The 16,776-nt window shown below is 53.4% G+C and overlaps 1 protein-coding gene across 1 annotated transcript in view; it reads left to right on the top strand.

The window, feature by feature from the left end:
* Positions 1 to 16,776, top strand: part of SLIT1 (slit guidance ligand 1) — a 142,883-nt gene that overhangs the window by 100,496 nt on the left and 25,611 nt on the right. The window contains exons 12-21 of the mRNA XM_042907799.1: positions 3,508 to 3,671; positions 4,400 to 4,423; positions 4,552 to 4,696; positions 5,313 to 5,387; positions 5,561 to 5,704; positions 8,493 to 8,636; positions 8,899 to 9,065; positions 11,867 to 11,999; positions 14,123 to 14,191; positions 16,678 to 16,749. Coding sequence (XP_042763733.1) covers positions 3,508 to 3,671; positions 4,400 to 4,423; positions 4,552 to 4,696; positions 5,313 to 5,387; positions 5,561 to 5,704; positions 8,493 to 8,636; positions 8,899 to 9,065; positions 11,867 to 11,999; positions 14,123 to 14,191; positions 16,678 to 16,749 — 1,137 coding nt within the window. The remainder of the gene's footprint in view (positions 1 to 3,507; positions 3,672 to 4,399; positions 4,424 to 4,551; positions 4,697 to 5,312; positions 5,388 to 5,560; positions 5,705 to 8,492; positions 8,637 to 8,898; positions 9,066 to 11,866; positions 12,000 to 14,122; positions 14,192 to 16,677; positions 16,750 to 16,776) is intronic.

Here is a 16,776-nt window from a genome sequence, read left to right as displayed (position 1 = left end):
ACTCCCCACATCCTGCCTGATTTGTCCGTGGCCCCGAGATCTGTGGCTCAGTGCCTTGTGTCTCAATACTGATTTTGCTGCAGTTTTCCTCGCCCCAAGAGATTTTTCAAGGTTTTTTTTTTTTTTTTAAACAGCTTTCATGAGGCTTGCCTGGGTGGCTCAGTCAGTGAAACGCCCAACTCTTGATTTCAGCTCAGGTCATGATCTCACAGTTTGTGGGTTCCAGTCCCCACATCAGGCCGTGTGCTGATGTCGCAGAGCCTGCTTGGGGATTCTGTGTCTCTCTCCCTCTCTCTGCCCTTCCCCTGCCCCTGCTAATGCTCTTTCTCAAAATAAATAAATGAAACTTAAAATACTTTCAGGAGGTATAAATTATATACCAAAAAACCCACCTGTTCCAAGTGTGCAATTCAGTGATTTTTAGGATATTTCAATTATTCAGCTATCACCACAATCAAATTTTAGAACATTTCCATCACTCCCTCAAAATCTCTTGTGTCCCTTTTCCAGTCAGTCCCTATTGCCAGCTCATCCCCAGGCAGCCACTCGTCTAATTTCTGTCTTTGTAGTTTGCTTTTTCTGAACATTTCATAAAAATGGAATCACCATGATGTGTCATCTTGTGACTGACTTCTTTCACTTAGCATTGTGAGGTTTTGTTTTTTTTTAATGTTTATTTATTATTGAGAGAGACAGAGACAGAGACAGAGCAGGGGAGGGGCAGAGAGAGAGCAAGACACAGAATCCGAAGCAGGCTCCAGGCTCTGAGCTGTCCGCACAGAGCCCGATGTGGGGCTCGAACCCACAAACCATGAGATCGTGACCTGAGCTGAAGTTGGATGCTCAACTGACTGAGCCACCCAGGTGTCCCAGCATTGTGTGTCTGAGGTTCGTCCACGTCGCAGTATGTATCAGTACTTTGTTCCTTTTTATTTATTGCCAAGTAATTTCCTATTGAATGGATAGACCACATTGTGTTTATCTTTTCTAGTTGGTGGACATCTGGATTTCCACTTTGGAATCGTTATGAATAAGGCTGCTATGAATATTTGCTTGCAAATCTTTATGTGGACAAATGTTTTAATTTCTCTTAGAATTTCTGGGTCACGTAGGAAATCTGTGTTTAACTTTTAAAAAATCGTCAGTTTTCTGGGCGCGTGGCTGGCTCAGTCAGTTGAGCGTCCAACTTCGGCTCAGGTCACGATCTCACAGTTTGTGGGTTCGAGGCTCACGTTAGGCTCTGTGCCGACAGCTCAGAGCCTGGAGCCTGCTTCGGATTCTGTGTCTCCTCCTCTCTCTGCCCCTCCCCTGCTCATGCTCTGTCTCTCAAAAATAAAATAAATGTTAAAAAGAATTTTTTTTAAATTGTCAGCTTTCCTAAGTGGCTATAAGCCCCATTTTATGTTCCTACCAGCAGTGTATTATAAGGGTTCCATTTTGTCTGCATCCTTGCCAATACCTGGTATCATTCGTCTTTTTGATTATGGCCACCATAGCGGGTGTGGAGTGGTAGCTCATTGTGGGTTTAACTTGATTAATGATGCTGAGCATCTCTCCCCCAAGATTTTTAGTTGTGACTTCTTGAGTGCATATTCCAAGGAAGACGCTGAGAATACAGTCTTCCCTTCCACCTTCTACTGTGACAAATGTTCACGGCCACACATGCAGCACATTTCTGGGTGTGCCTTTAACATGATGATATTTTCCCAAGCTGGTATTTTTTCCTTCTTCTTGAGCAATTTCCCTTCTCAGCTCCCTGCCCTTTGCAATTATTAAAAACTCTAATTTGTGTCAAATACTGAAGCCTCTTGTCTCTGTGGGTGGTTCAAGTTTTTATAGATTGGTTTTGACACAAATAACCTGTTCTTAAAAAGGATATATTCTACGCCGCACCCCTGGAACATTTTAACGTGTGCCTGAATAACATAATTGGATTGATTTTAAGCAGTTTTCTACCAAGATTGTGATAAAGGGAAGCCATTAGTTCAGGCAGAGGCCGGGCAGTGAGGCATAGGCAGATGTGGCTGGGTGGTCGGGAGGGTCCCAGAGCAAGCCCCGACTCCTAATACGTTTTCCATCAGCAATGAACTCTGCCATGGGGAGTCAGCAAACACGTCTTCTCTGCAAATTGACAGTTTGAATAGGGAGACAAATGTGCAACTAGATGCAGAAGGCCCGGCCCACCTGGTGATGCTGACAGGAGCCTGGACTCAGGCAGGCAAGCGGGGACAGTGCCCAGGGGGAGTGGCAGGGACGTCTGGGCCAAGAAGGCTCCAACCAAGCATCCCACCTTCATCCAGAGCCCAGGAGGTGATGAACAGGAGAGCGAGTGGCCGAGGTCTGAGCTGAGCTGGGTGCAAACCCTGGGCAGCAGTTGTGTCTCTGCCTGCAGAGCCCTGTTGGCCCATCAGGGCACTGGGCTGAGGCCATGAAGTGGACGGCCTGAAGTGGATGGCATTAGATGGGCCTCTGAGCTGGCCCCTGCTCTGTCTCCCTGTACTTCCGTGCAGAAGCATTGGCTCTCAGGTACAGTAGCCTGAGCAGGTGCTAGAATATTCTTCCCTGGCTGTCTCAGTTTAGAAAGCAGGACATGCCCAGTGCTGTGATGGCCCAGATGCAGGTCAGCAAGCTGGCTGCTGGGGTGGTTCAGATGTGGCTGGTCTGAGCCTTTTGGGGGTGGTGAGGGCCCACAAACAGGAAAACCAGCCCTGTGGTTGCTTATAGGAACCCAGATTGCTATAGTCAGCATCACCTATCAGCTGCCCCCTCCCCCCACCTACCCTGCTGGTCATATAGGCAGCCTGGAAAGAGAGTAAGAGTGACTTCCCAATAAGTAGCTATCCGGGCATGTCCTCTGACTTTCCCCTGTGTCAAGAGACAGCATGTAAAATGGTCAGGGGGAAGCAGTCCCAAAGGCCTGGGGTGGGAACGGAGATTCCTGTAAGTGAGAGGCTGCAGCAGGCACTTTGACACATGTCACCCCAGCTGCAGGACCAGCCTCGCACCCCTGGCCTCATCCCCTTCCTGACAAAGGCTGTGGAAAGAAGCTGCTGTCGTCCAAGGCCACGTGGAAGGGACGACCCGCATCAAAGGCTTCTGGGCACTGACAGTCCTGGGTTCAAGTACCCGCTGTGTCCCCTCACCCATGGAATGATGGGGTGATCTGGCCAGTGTCCAGGTCACTCTTGCCTCCACTGGTGTCTGTGAAATGTCCCAGGGTGGGTACAGGTAGGTAGATGGACAGGGGACAGAGTGAGGCTTGAAGTGGGGTGTGTAGCAGGGACAGCTGGACACCCAGAGCCTGCAGAGATCCTTCCCTGCTGCGATGCCCTGGCAAGACTTCTCCAGCTGATGGGTGTGCCCGGGGGGTGGCCCCAGGTGGTGCATCTCCCCCGGGGCCCAGCCCTGGGCTTGGAGCCACCCGGAGGCAGTGAGGCCCTGTCCAGGCAGAGGTCAGTGCAAGTTTGCAACCCTGTCTCTGATCCCCACCCTGCCCCCTTTGGACAGGCACCTGGCACAGAACCCTTTCATCTGCGACTGTAACCTCAAGGGGCTGGCAGACTTCCTGCGCACCAACCCCATTGAGACGAGCGGGGCCCGCTGTGCCAGCCCCCGGCGCCTCGCCAACAAGCGCATCGGGCAGATCAAGAGCAAGAAGTTCCGGTGCTCAGGTAGCTGCCCGCTTGCCCACCTGTCTGTCTGTCCACCTGCCTGCCTGTCTTCAGTCTGCTCAGGGACCTGGTGGTGGTTTCTGGATGGCTCCAACAGGGGCGTCCTTGGCCACCGGAGACCCTCTCAGAGGGGGTAGTTCCGAGACTATAGACTTGGATCTGAACGGTTGGTCAGCCCCACCCCTCACTTTACTGGGGCTCAGGGAAGGGGAGGGCTGGCTGAAGGTCCCTGAGGGAGGACTCCCGCACAAGGACCCAGGTTCCTCTGCTCCCAGGTCAGTTTGCTTTCATGCTACTGCTTTTCACACTCGAGAAGCCTGGGAGCTCTCCTCAGGGAGAGAGCTGCCTCCTCCAGGCTCTGGGGCAGCAGAAACTGGCTGGGGACAGTGTGAGTCAGCTTCTGAGCCTGGGTCCTGGTCAGGAACCGGGTGCCTCTCTGCCCCATCCCCGTCTTGTACCATTGCATATGAGCGTTGCCATGGTTTGGGCGCTCCCCGAGAGGTTCATTTGGGGGTGGTACCACCCCAGCATCAGCCTGGCCAAGGAACATCTGTGCTCTGTGGCAAAGCCTTCTCCACATGGGGGCTGGGCAGGCGGGCTCTGGGGCCCTGATTTGGGACCCCAGTGTTATTCCCGGGGTGCCTGCACCTGGGCAGTGGGACTGGGGCCTGGGCTCTTGCACATCCTGGAAGATTCCAGCTTGATGGTGTTTCTGCTTCTCTCCCCAGCCAAAGAGCAGTATTTCATTCCAGGTAGGAGAGTCCGGGGGACCTAGGGGGTTGGGGCGGTGGCAGCTGGTGGGCAGGGGCAGCAGGCTGAGGGGGCTAGGGAGACCCTGCCCTGGGGCCCTCAGCCTCCCGCCCCTGCCCTCTCACCATAGGCACGGAGGATTACCAGCTGAACAGCGAGTGCAACAGCGACGTGGTCTGTCCCCACAAGTGCCGCTGTGAGGCCAGCCTGGTGGAGTGCTCCAGCCTGAAGCTCACCAAGATCCCTGAGCGCATCCCCCAGTCCACGGCCGAGCTGTGAGGGCCCCCAGCCCCTGCACATCCTCACCGGTCCCCAGTCCTCCTAGCCCTCCTCGATCCACACTGGGCTTCCCCCCGGTCCGGCTCTGTTTGGGACCGCTGGAGACTCCAGCATGGCAGCGGCTGGCTTTAGCAGGAAGCACCTCCCCACCCCTGAAGCCCCTCTGCTTCTGACTCACCGCCTCCAGACCCTTCCAACAATCTCTGGCGTGCAGGGAAGGTCGTCAGCCTGAGCCGGGGTGCCTTTTCTCAACCAGGCTTTTGCCTTCTTCTGGGAGATGTGATTCCATTAGATCAAGTTGGATCTTAAGCCATACCCTATTTTTTTTCTTTAAAAACATAAATTTGTGCACATGCCTATGTGCACGAATAGCTACACGTATCTGTCCTTCATGTATGTAAGTTTTCATGGCATTTTTAGTGTTAAAAGTACCCCACTCACCGCCCCTCCCAGCACCATCATCCACCCTTCCTTTGATAAGCGATCAGTTTGCCTTGCCAGATAAATTCTTCTGGGAGCCCCTTTGTTTGAGTCCCAAATATTCTCAATTTGGAAGATACTCTAATGTCTGTCATTTATGAATGTGTAAGTTCTCTTCATTGCCTCTTACAGACGATTAAACAACAATGAGATTTCCATCCTGGAAGCCACTGGGATATTTAAAAAACTCACTCATCTGAAGAAGATGTGAGTTACCCATTGGCGGGGAGGTTGTGGCCAGGACTCTAGCTGGGGAGGGAGAAGGAAAATATTGTGTGTGGGGGGAGTTTCATGGGGGCAGAGCTCCCCTGCAGGGGGCGGGTGCAGGAAGGTGGGGGAGGGTCCACAACTCCATAATCTTTCTGCCGCCCTCTATCCAGCAATCTGAGCAACAACAAGGTGTCCGAAATCGAAGATGGGGCCTTCGAGGGTGCGGGCTCTGTGAGCGAGCTGCACCTGACCGCCAACCAGCTGGAGTCCATCCGGAGCGGCATGTTCCGAGGCCTGGACGGCTTGAGGACGCTGTGAGTGTGCGGGCCAGGGAGCAGGGCCAGACTGCAACGGGCAAAAGCAAGCTAGCGTGTCGGTGTCTGCATCAGGAGAGAGGATGGGAGGCACCCCTCCCGACCCTGGCTGGCAGGAGGAGAGGGGCAGCTGAGGGTGTATGAGGTCTACAGCCAGAGTCTGCAGGGGGCAAATAATCAGATGTTGGTAACCGTGGTGAGGCCTGCTTTCTTGTTCCCTGGGGTGTGGGGTCGATGCTTGGTGAAGGGGCAGGTGGGGGTGGGCCCTCTTGGAGGTTCCCCCTCACTGCCCTCTCATCAGGCTGCAAGAGCACCGCACGTGTGTTTAGTTCAGGAGTGGCAGGAGGGCTGGGTGGCCCCAAGGCGGGGACATTGCTGAGGTGACTCAGCCAGTGCGGAAGGGGGAGGAGGGATGGCCCATTATCTCTGGGATTCTGGGATCCCATGAACCAGAGCCCAGCCAGAGCTAACCAGACTTTGGGACTCAGTAGATCCTGGGGTCACCCGCACCCCCCCCACAAGTGCTGCAGAGCGCCCCCCCCCGAGCTCCACGCGGGCGGCACTAGCTCTTCACGTGACCACATAGACCTTTCAAGGGCGCAATAGACCGTGCTGTCCAGTTGGACTTCCTACAGTGGCAGAAGTGTCCCACGTCTACACTGTCTAGTCAGTAGCCACGTGTGGCTGTTGACATGGGGCTAGCGCTGTTGAGGCACAACATTTTGAATTTCACTTCATTTTAATTCTTTTGAATCTGAACAGCCAAGGGCCACTATGGGGTGGGGGGAGCATAGCTCTAGATGCCCCCCTGCTGGGTTTAAATCCCAGACCGGCTGTAGGGCTATCCATCTGTTTTCAGAGCACACATCATGGAATTTGTGTAAAGGAAATGAATATATGAGGGGTTCCCTGTGGGTTTGGGGTTTGTTGTTGTTGTTGTTTGGTTGGTTTGGTTTACAGAAAGGGGATGCCCTTTGTGCTGTGTTTTGCCACTGACTTCTTTCACACGTGGATCTAGTGGGACTGTTTTCCCAGGCTGTTCACATGGGGCTGCCTCATTCTTCTCTATACTTGCCGGGTAGTCCTTGAATGAGGGTGTCGTGGGCTAGTCATCCAGTCACGTGGGTTCTTTCTGAGGGAGGTGTGGATGGGGCTGGAGGAGAGGGGAAGGGCTGGTCTGGGGCAGAGCCGGTAAGAGCCCATGAGTGACAGCGCAGGCACGGGAAGAGAAGTGCCATAACCCCTCCAGCCCACACAAACGCTGTTAATTGTCCATATCAACTACTTTCCAGTCTTCTGTATCCACACATGTTCTTGCACATATGCACACACACACACCCATACACCTGGGTGCTTCCATGTAAGTATTTCTGAACGGAGTCCTAGAATCCATTTTATTTAGTAACCTGCTTTGTCTTAAACACAACGTGAGCACCTTTACATACCATTAAAATTTTTTTTACACCATAATTTTGAAGGACTGTCTATTACATAACTACTGGAAATTCAAGCTATATTATTGATTTTTTAATGTTTATTTTTTTGAGAGAGAGAGAGACCGTGTACATGTTTGCACGCGTGCACATGAGCAGGGGAGGGGCAGAGAGAGAGGGAGAGAGAGAATCCCAAGTAGGTTCCACTGCCCTCAGCGCAGAGCCTGATGCAGGGCTCGAACCCACAAACCGTAAGATCATGATCTGTGCTGAAATCAAGAGTCGGATGCTTAACTGAGCTGCCCAGGCACCCCAGAAATTCAGGCTATTTTAATTTTTTATTATGAGCAATGTGATTAATATCTTTATCATGAAATTCTGTGTGCATCCAGGATTATTCCCTATTGATAAATTCCTAAAAGAAGCCTTGCAGCAGGATGAAAGCATGAGGCCCGTTTAGGGCCTTTGCTGCCTGCCTCTCACTTCCAGGAAGGCCCCAAACCATTCTCCTGCCGGCCCAAGTGTGAAAATGCCCATTCACCCATACTGACCCTCTATTACTATATTTACTATACTATATTATATACTATACTATTACTATATTTATATATTACTATATTACTATATTTATATATTACTATATTTTTAGTTATTCTGCAATTTGTCAGGCAAAGATTCAATATTGCTTACATGTACTTGATTACTAGTAAGTTTAAACATTTTTTTTTTATCGGTGTTCATAAACCATTGTAATTTCCTAGTGAATCGCCTATTCTGTGTCCAGCTTAGTTTTGTTTTTAGTTGGGGAGGGGAATGGAGCCAGGTTTTGGAGGGTGAACACAGACTTAAGCAGATAAATATGAGGGAAGGGGTCATTCTAGAAGGACACCACAGCCAGGGAAGGGCATGGAGAGGCAGGCCCCTACGCATGCCCTGCCCGCAGGACAGAGGAGTCAAGGGTATGTCACTCTCCAGGAAGGCGGCTGGTGCTGGTCTGGGGTTGGCTCCCGTGGATCACGGTAAAGAGTGTAAACATTATTCCGTGGGTAGTTTGGGAGCCACTGGGGCTTCGGCCTGGAGAGGAACACGACTGAGTTTAGGTTTTGGGCCAGCGTCCCCGGCGTTGGTGCGGAGCGTGGCCTGGGGGCGGGGGAGGCCCTGGGCACCCAGGGAGTGCAGGCGGAGGTCAGGCCTTGTGGGCGCTGTGCAGGCAGGGTGGATGGGAGAGCATCCTGAGGGGGAGCGTGGGGAGGGGAGGGCCCCGGGAGGGGAATCTGTGGGAGGCCCCCGTGGGCAAGGCGCAGGCAGGTGGGTGGCTGCGGGCACAGCACGGGCTCCCCCCTCTCGCCTCCCAGGATGCTGAGGAACAACCGCATCAGCTGCATCCACAACGACAGCTTCACGGGCCTGCGCAACGTCCGCCTGCTCTCGCTCTACGACAACCAGATCGCCACCATCTCCCCTGGGGCCTTCGACACCCTGCAGGCCCTCTCCACGCTGTAAGTCTGGCTCTGGCATCTGAGCCCCGGCGCCCGTCCGCCCACCCTCCCAAGGGCGGCTACTTGAAAGGACTCACTGGGGGTGTTGGGCCCTGGTGGTCTGTGGGGTCCCACCACGTCAGAATGCCACATCTTGGTAACTGCTTGTCGTCTGGGAAAAAGCACGGGTGGATGCCTGGCCAGTCTGTGGTGGGGCGACAGGGCATTGCAGGGAAACCCAGGCCGGAGGGTGTGTTGCTGGTCACACGGCTGCCTCTTCCAGAAACCTTCTGGCCAACCCTTTCAACTGCAACTGTCAGCTGGCCTGGCTGGGGGACTGGCTGCGGAGGAGGAAGATTGTGACAGGGAACCCGCGGTGCCAGAACCCAGACTTCCTGCGGCAGATCCCCCTGCAGGACGTGGCCTTCCCTGACTTCAGGTGTGAGGAAGGTAAGTCGTGGGGCCCTGAGCGGGAGGGGAGAGGCAGGCGGGCCAGCCCTGAAGAGTTTCCCGTGGGGAGGGGTGGCCCTGGGCCTGGGGTGGGGCGGGGAGCAGGGAGACCCAGTCTTAGTCCTGCGCCTACCACTGCCTGGGGGTGTTTTCCCATGATTTTAAGAGCAATAGCATGGTTATTGTTTAAAAAATGGAAAGAATAGGTAAAAGGAGGAGATAAACGTTACCTATTATCCTATCACTCAGAGAAAATCACAGTTAACATTTCAGTGTATTTTTAAAAATGTTTCTTTATTTTGAGAGAGAGAGTACACAGGGGAGAAGCAGAGAGAGGAGGAGAGAGAGAATCTCATGCAGGCTCCACACTGATAGCCCAGAGCCTGACGAGGGGCTCAAACTCCCAACTGTGAGATTGTGACCTGAGCCACAATCAAGAGTGGGATGCTTAACCGACTGAGCCACCCAGGCGCCCCTACATCTTAGTACTTTTCTTAATGTAAATGTGCCTGATCCACTGATCTGCCTCCTGGGGGTTCCTCAGTGCCCCAGACTTGTGGGCTCAGCCTGTCCATGATGTGCCGTGGGACCTTCCCGGGCCCCCATCCTCCACGTGGGAAACCTGGTCACCTCTCACCCTGCTGTCCTGTTTCCTCTGGATTCCCCATCTCTTTCCTGAGGCCCTCCCTTCTAGCCCTGCCCGTGCAGAGTGTAGTAGCCCCATCCCGTGACTTTCCGACAGAGCTCCACGCAGGCAAGGCAGCTGCTGGAGGCAGATTTGTACCCAGGGTAACAGAGCAAGGTTGCAGCTCAGCCCGGCGGTCCCTGATCTTGAGCCTGGTCGCCGGGAGTTTCCTGTGGGGAGTTCCAGCCCCCCCCCCCCCGCCCCCGCCCCCGCTTGGCCTCCTCCGCCCCGCTCTCAGCCTGCTTCCAGGGGGCAGTTCGGCTCTCAGACTGGCCCATCCAGGCCGCGCAAGGAGCTTCAACTTTCACACCAAGAGAGAAGGTCAGGGTATTTCTCTAAACAAAGTCAATGGGTTTCCTAGAGCAATTTCACTTGCTATTTTAAAAAATTCCATACGACTCACGTATATATTTGTATATCATTTTGTATAGTAATAACTTCCTAGTCTTTTTTTAAAAAATGTTTGTTTTAAATTTAATTTTATCTTCAATTCCAATATTGTTAACATGCAGTATTATTTTAGCTTCAGGCGTACAATATAGTAATTCAAGAATTCCATCCATCACCCGGGCTTATCACGACAAGTGAAACCCGTTACCTATTTTATCCGTCCCCCACCCAAAAATTCTGCTCCTTTTTCTTTTTTCTTAAAGTTTATTTATTTATTTTGAGAGAGAGAGAGAGTGGGAAGGAGGGGTCAGAGAGAGAGAATCCCAAGCAGACTCCACACTGTTAGCACAGAGCCTGACACAGGGCTCAGTCTCACGAACGCTGAGATCATGACCTGAGCCGAGAGCAAGAGTCAGACGCTTAACCCACCGAGTGACCCAGGCGCCCCAAATTCTGTTTCTTTTTAAACCCGACTATATATTTTGGGCCTTTCCTTCTGCCATTAATTATCTTTTGAAAACATTCTTTTCTTTTCAAGAAACAATTTCTTTTTATTTTTCTTATCACAAGTGAAGCATTACCATTTGCTTAAAAAAAACAACACCCAATCCAGAAGAGTAAAAAGATCACCAGTGTTGGCCTGTTCCAACTTCCCGGTCCTGGAATGACTCCCGGTCAGTGTTCCACTGGGTGACCTTCCAGAGCTCTGCTGTCATGTCCGTGCATCCTGGCAGGCGACTCTGTGCACCTGCGAGGCTCCCCCCCACTCAGAGGGGCTCCCTGGAGGGGAAGGGACAGGAGCACTTTTGAGATGTTGCTGCAGTAGACTGAGGTGGTGGAGAGCAGCCGGCTTAGATTCCAGGCCCGTGCCCCTCTTCCAGGCTGGGGGACCTTGGGCCCGTTACTTAACCACTCTGCCCTTAGTTTTCTCATCTCTGCGATGGGCCGATAGCACATCCACCGGAGAGATGTTTTGAGGATTCAGGGAGTTCACGACGCCTGCACACAGCTGCCCTCCGTAACTGATAGTCTCTGCCACCTGCTTCCTAGTGCCCTCAGCAGCTCCTACCGTGGTGTCCTTATTGTTCCTCCTGCACCCAGTCAGAAGGGAGGAATATTTACTGGGTAGATGAGTGAATAAATGAAGGAGGTGTGATAGAAGTTGCTCAGAGTCTGTGTCGGCCAGATGGGGGCACAGACGCTGTGTTGTCTCTGACCAGCCTTCCGAGCCGAACAAGTTATGTAACCTCTCCGGCCCTCAGTAAAGTATAAAACCATTCATAGGTCCGTTTAGCCGATCTATTTTGAGGACTCCTGTGTGCCAGCCCCTGCTCTAGGTGCTGGGCTCCTTCTGTGAGCAAAAAAGCAGAGACCAGTACCCGTGGTGCTGGCATCCTTTCTGCATCGTTAAAGAGATTCTGTTCGACATATTGGCACTTAGTAGGTGCTCAAGAAATGGTATGGTTGCCATCCTCCTGCTGTGCTGAGGTCCACCTTGGACCTGAGGCAGAAGAAATTGACCCAAGACCCATCTTAACCTCGAAATGGTCCAAGGGGCTTTGTTCCTAGTGAGGAAGGGGTGCAGCCAAGAGGGGACTTACCGGTGCCTGGGGTAGTGTCAGAGAGGGGCTTCTGTTCTGAGATACCCCAGAGCGCGGCCCCAGGTATAAGAGGCCCTAAGAAGGCCTGTCCCCTCGCTGACGTGGCTTCGCGCCTTCCTCCCCAGGCCAGGAGGAGGGGGGCTGCCTGCCCCGCCCCCAGTGCCCCCAGGAATGTGCCTGCCTGGACACGGTGGTCCGATGCAGCAACAAGCACCTCCAGGTCCTGCCGAAAGGCATCCCCAAGAATGTCACGGAACTGTGAGTAGCCCCAGGCCCGACGGTGGGGGGGACAAGGTCACCAAGAACAGCTGGTTAGGGCTTGGAGCGAGGGCGTCGTGGGAGACACTGGTTCCAGGAAGCCTTTGAGCTTCTGTTGGACCCCCCTCTGCAGTCACCTGATGGCATGAGTCTCCCACGGGAGCGCTTGCTCGCTGTAAGCTGAGGCCTGCTTTTGAAATAAGAAGTAACCTTACGTTGGCCGCTTCACCGCAGCTTGTGAGCATCCCCTCCGTCATGAAAACTCTCACACAAGTTTGTTTTCGCTGGCCGCGCATGACGCTACCACGCGAATCTACTATGATCTATGTAACAAACCCCCCTTTGTTGGAGACTTGTTGCCAATGTTTCACTATTAAAAAAAGTCCCCGAGGTGAACATCCCTTCAGTGCGGCTGCTCGTCAAAGAGCGCTGCATTGCTAGGGCACTTGCTGCCTTTTGCATCATGGCCTTCCAGAAAAGCCATCGTCCTCGCGCCCCAGCTGGCCGGGTGTGGAAATGGCCTTCGTGGCCACCCCCGCTGTCCATACTGGGCATCATGTGCTAAAACCTGTGCTGATTTGGATGTGGTATCTGAGCCTACGTGGGGGCATGGATGTCAGTGTGAGTGACAGACAGAGGAGAGCTGGGCTTCTTCCACTGACACCCCCAAATAAGAGGCTGTGGTCCGTCCCCGACTCGTCCTGTCCCCTGGGATTGGTCCCTCCAGGCCTCCGTAGTTGCGCTTTTCCTTCCCTGTGGGGAGCGTGTGAGGTTTTCATTTGTGTTTCTTTCATTACCGGCGAGGCAGGCTGTTTCTTTACTTGCACACCAACCACTGCAGTCCTTGTCCTGTGTCCCTTGCCCAGTTTTCTATCATCATGTTAGTGTCCTGCTTCCTCCTTGGTGCCTCCTGGCCACCCTGAGCATAATACGACAGGTGGAACAGCCTGGCTTCTTTGACTAAGGATGCTGAAGTTCAGAGGCTGGGAAAATCACTTGACTTCTCTAGGCCTCCGTTTTCCCAGCTCTTAAGTGGGGCCACTAGGGTGTGTTGAGAAGAGCCATTGAGAGGATCACGTGAGATGGGTGGGAAGTCACTTTGTATGACCCAGAGTGATGGGTCAGGATGAGTAAAGCCCTGATTTTGCTGCTCTCTGGATCTTTGGGGGTGGCGGTGAGCCATCCTGAGGGCTGGAGTCGGTGGGGGTCCTGGACAGGGAGCCCAACGGGGGTTTCAGCTCCTGGCCCTTGGATCCCTGCTCAGCGAGGATGTCTGGGGCGATAGGGGACCTTCACAGCATCTTGAATCCCAAGCTCCACCTTGTAGACATGGGGCACCTTAGGGAATGCTACAAGGACCTTTGGTGGGCTTGGCTTTGAGGACAACAACTTGGGTAGCAGTGTGTATAGTGGGTCCCAGAAGGGAGGCCAAGGTGGAGGAACAGACGGAGGCAGCTGAGGAGTCCAGGCGTGAGTGACAGTGTGCATTCGGGGGGATGTGAGAGCGGAACACAGCACATGAGCAGAGACCAGTGGCAGGAGAGTCAGCAGCTGTGGGGTGCTGTTGAGTGAGTAGGAGAGTCACCTTGAGGGTCCTGAGCCTGGGTGGTTAGGATCATGGTGTGATGCTGAGGGGGTCAGGGGAACCAGTTTGGGTGTGAAAGCCCCGAGGTCAGGTTTGGGCAGGTTTGGGTCTGGGGCTCCCACGGGACCAGCCGGCAGGTGGAGGGAGGGCCTTGCTAGCTGGTGAGGGGCCTGGCAGGTGGACCTGAGGGGACTAGTGGCAGATCTGACCCGTCTGGCCAAGGAAACTGCAGGGCAGAGAGGGGAGAGAGAGGAGCCCGGCATTGAGCCCTGGGTAGCGCCCGCCAACAGGGAGGAGGCTGAGAGGGCGAGGCAGGGGCAGAAAGGAAGCCGAGGGAGGCTTTGTGTGTCAGAGCTTTTACCGAGTTCTTTGGGAGGCATCTACCCAAATGCCTAAGAAACTTGCATCTTTTCTCCTCCAGTTAGTGATTCTGGGCCAATTGTGTGGTCTGCACGTAGGAGAGGAGAGGAACTAGAAGGCCCTGGCTGCAGGGGAGGCTCCCCTAGCACCGCACTAACTGTTGTGTTCTGTCCTGTAGTTACTTGGATGGGAACCAGTTCACACTGGTTCCGGGACAGCTGTCTACCTTCAAGTACCTGCAGCTTGTGTGAGTATTCGGGCCTCTCGAGGATCCCAAGCCTTCCTTAGAGGATGGCGGGGGCCGGCGGGGGGGGGGGGGGCGCACTGGTATCTAACCCTCTGGCTCCAGCTTTTCTGGAATTCCCTACCACTTGGCTTCCAGCTCATCTGGTTTTTATTTTGCCCCTCCCCTCCCTGAATGTCAGTGCGTAGAACTGTGTTGCCACCTAGTGGCCATGCTTGGGAATGGCATGGTTCCTGGCTCCCTTGAGTTGGACCCTGTCCACTTCTCCCTAGCCTGTCACCCCAAGCCTCCATCTGGGCTGAGAATTATTGTTAATGAGGGTCATCCTGGTAAAGGAAGGGGGCCAGAGCAGAAGTAGAGGCTGATGGAAAACGCAGTCCATCCTTGGCCCCTAAACCAAACATGAAATACAACAGCTACAAATACACATCAGTGACTAAGTTTTTCTTCAGGCTAACATCTCTTTTTCTGTTATTTACACCTTTGAGCCTTTCCACTCCATGAAAATATATGAACTAAGCCTCAGAATAAACTTCATTTATTCTCAGCTCTCCAACCTAATTAACACCTCTCTCCAATTGTCTTGGTGTGCTTATTGGCTAGATTCTCCCAAAAAGAAGTCCAGAGAACATTCCATGTTAGTTTGGCTTGGAGCAGTACTACTACTCAAAGTGTGGTCTATAGACCAATGGTCACTAGAGAACTGCTTGTAATGGGTCTGCAATTAGATAAGAAACTTGCACCAGAATGTAAATCAGCGTCTTGCTTCCATCACTGAGAAGTGTCACTATGAAAAAAGTGTTCGCTAAACTAAGTTGTGTGTTTAGCGTCATAGGTGACTGCACTTTGGCACAAGGTCCTTGTTGTGGGACATTCAGTTCGGGGACTGGCTACTTTGAGTAGCACAGAATCTTGAAGCTCCAGTGGATCTGTCTTTGCTAAAGACCTAGCAGATGTGTTTTGACTGTTCCAATGGTGTGAGGGGTGGGAGGAGGGCAGTGATTTGGTGGCTGGTGACAGAGTAGCAAAGACATAGACGGCTTTTCTCTGGTCTAATTTGAGGCAGCTACACTGGTGGCTTGGATACCTTTGGGAGGAAAGGAGGGAGAGGGGGCCGATGTGGGGCCAGTCCTTGCCAATCAGAAGCAGGGACCACGCGGTGTGCCGAGAGCTCAGAGAAGAACCACAGTGTGGCCTGAGAACAATAGACCGGTCTTAAATGAGTTGGAGGAACATTTACTAAGAGGAAATGAAGTCAGGGCACGTGTGGGGGCCAGGGCAGAGGCAGAACTCACCAGTAGGCAGAGGGAACAGGGGCAAGAGAATTTCAGGAAGTGTAGCAAATCTATGCCAGGCATGTGGGAGGCAGTGAGGGAGAGGTGGGCCAGAGCCGGAAGCACCTAGCAGGTGGCTGGGATAATTTTTTAGGCAAATGAGAGCCACTGTGGGATTTGGCAGAGAAGTGACCTAGTCAGATTTGTGTCTTAGAAAGATTCAGGTGGTGCCCGCCCGTGTGGAAGATGGATAGAAAGGGGGCAAAGCTGTAGGGGAGAGATGAGATACAAGTCTGAGACAGAAGCCAGGAAAAGAGATGGCTTGAGTAAGCAGAAATGAAGGAGGAGGCTGAGAGAGAGGAGCTTGGGGGGGGGGGGGTTGGTTAGGGCAGTGTTTCTGGGTCCTTGGGGCTGTGGACTAGGTGGGTAGGGGGTAGGAAAAGTGCAAGACGTGGACTGGAGCTCGACTGTGTCTGGAGGGGAGTTCAGAGGCGAGGGCACTGTTGCACGTGGTGGGGAGTGAAGCCAGGAGCTTCCCGAGGCTCCCAGAGTGGACTAAAGGAAGAGGGTCAAGAAGGTAGGGTTGTCTGGGAAAGAAACTTTACCAAGAGATGGAGGAGGCACGGCCAGGGAGGTGGGGAGGGGGGGTGGGAAGACAGTCGGGTCTGAGGATGGATGGGGTTTGAAAGGAGGTTTGAGAAGAGGGGTATCAGTTGTGACGGGGGGGGGGGGGGGGGTGTTACTTGATCACCCTGCTTCATTTGAAGAAAGGTGGTTATTGTCCCCTTGATAGGATGGTAGGAGAGCTAGGGAAGGAGCCTGTGTGAAGTACTAGCTAGAGAGAAAGCACAGAGCCCACTAGATCTGGTAGTTCCTTGGTGGGAGCATTTCCACGGTGGAAGGGGGCATGAGCCAGTCTGTCCTTGTGGGGGGCAGGGGTGGGGTGGGGAAAGGCAATGGAAACATGTAGCCCTGAGGACGCAGCGGGAGTTCAGGGAGCAGAGCAGAGGGCTGTAACTATTGTGAACCAAGTGCCCCTCTCTACCACCACCCCAAGCCCCTGCAGCCACCTGGCTGGGGCGGGAGGTGGGGGGGTGGGAGGGGGAGTGGCGGGGGCGGGCGCATGGACAGAGTGGGGGAGGGGAGGAGCCTGTAGCAGAGAGCCGGGATTGGGTTCTTCTTTCTTCTAAGCAGTGATGCTTTTGTCTTTTCCAGGGACTTGAGTAACAACAAGATCAGTTCCTTGAGCAATTCCTCCTTCACCAACATGAGCCAGCTGACCACTCTGTGAGTCCCAGTGGTGGGGAGGTGGAG

This window comes from Panthera leo, chromosome D2, assembly GCF_018350215.1.
Source record: "Panthera leo isolate Ple1 chromosome D2, P.leo_Ple1_pat1.1, whole genome shotgun sequence".
In the NCBI taxonomy this organism is placed as follows: domain Eukaryota; kingdom Metazoa; phylum Chordata; class Mammalia; order Carnivora; family Felidae; genus Panthera; species Panthera leo.
The sequence above is the reverse complement of the archived record's forward strand: the minus strand, read 5'-3'. Positions and strand labels throughout refer to the sequence as shown.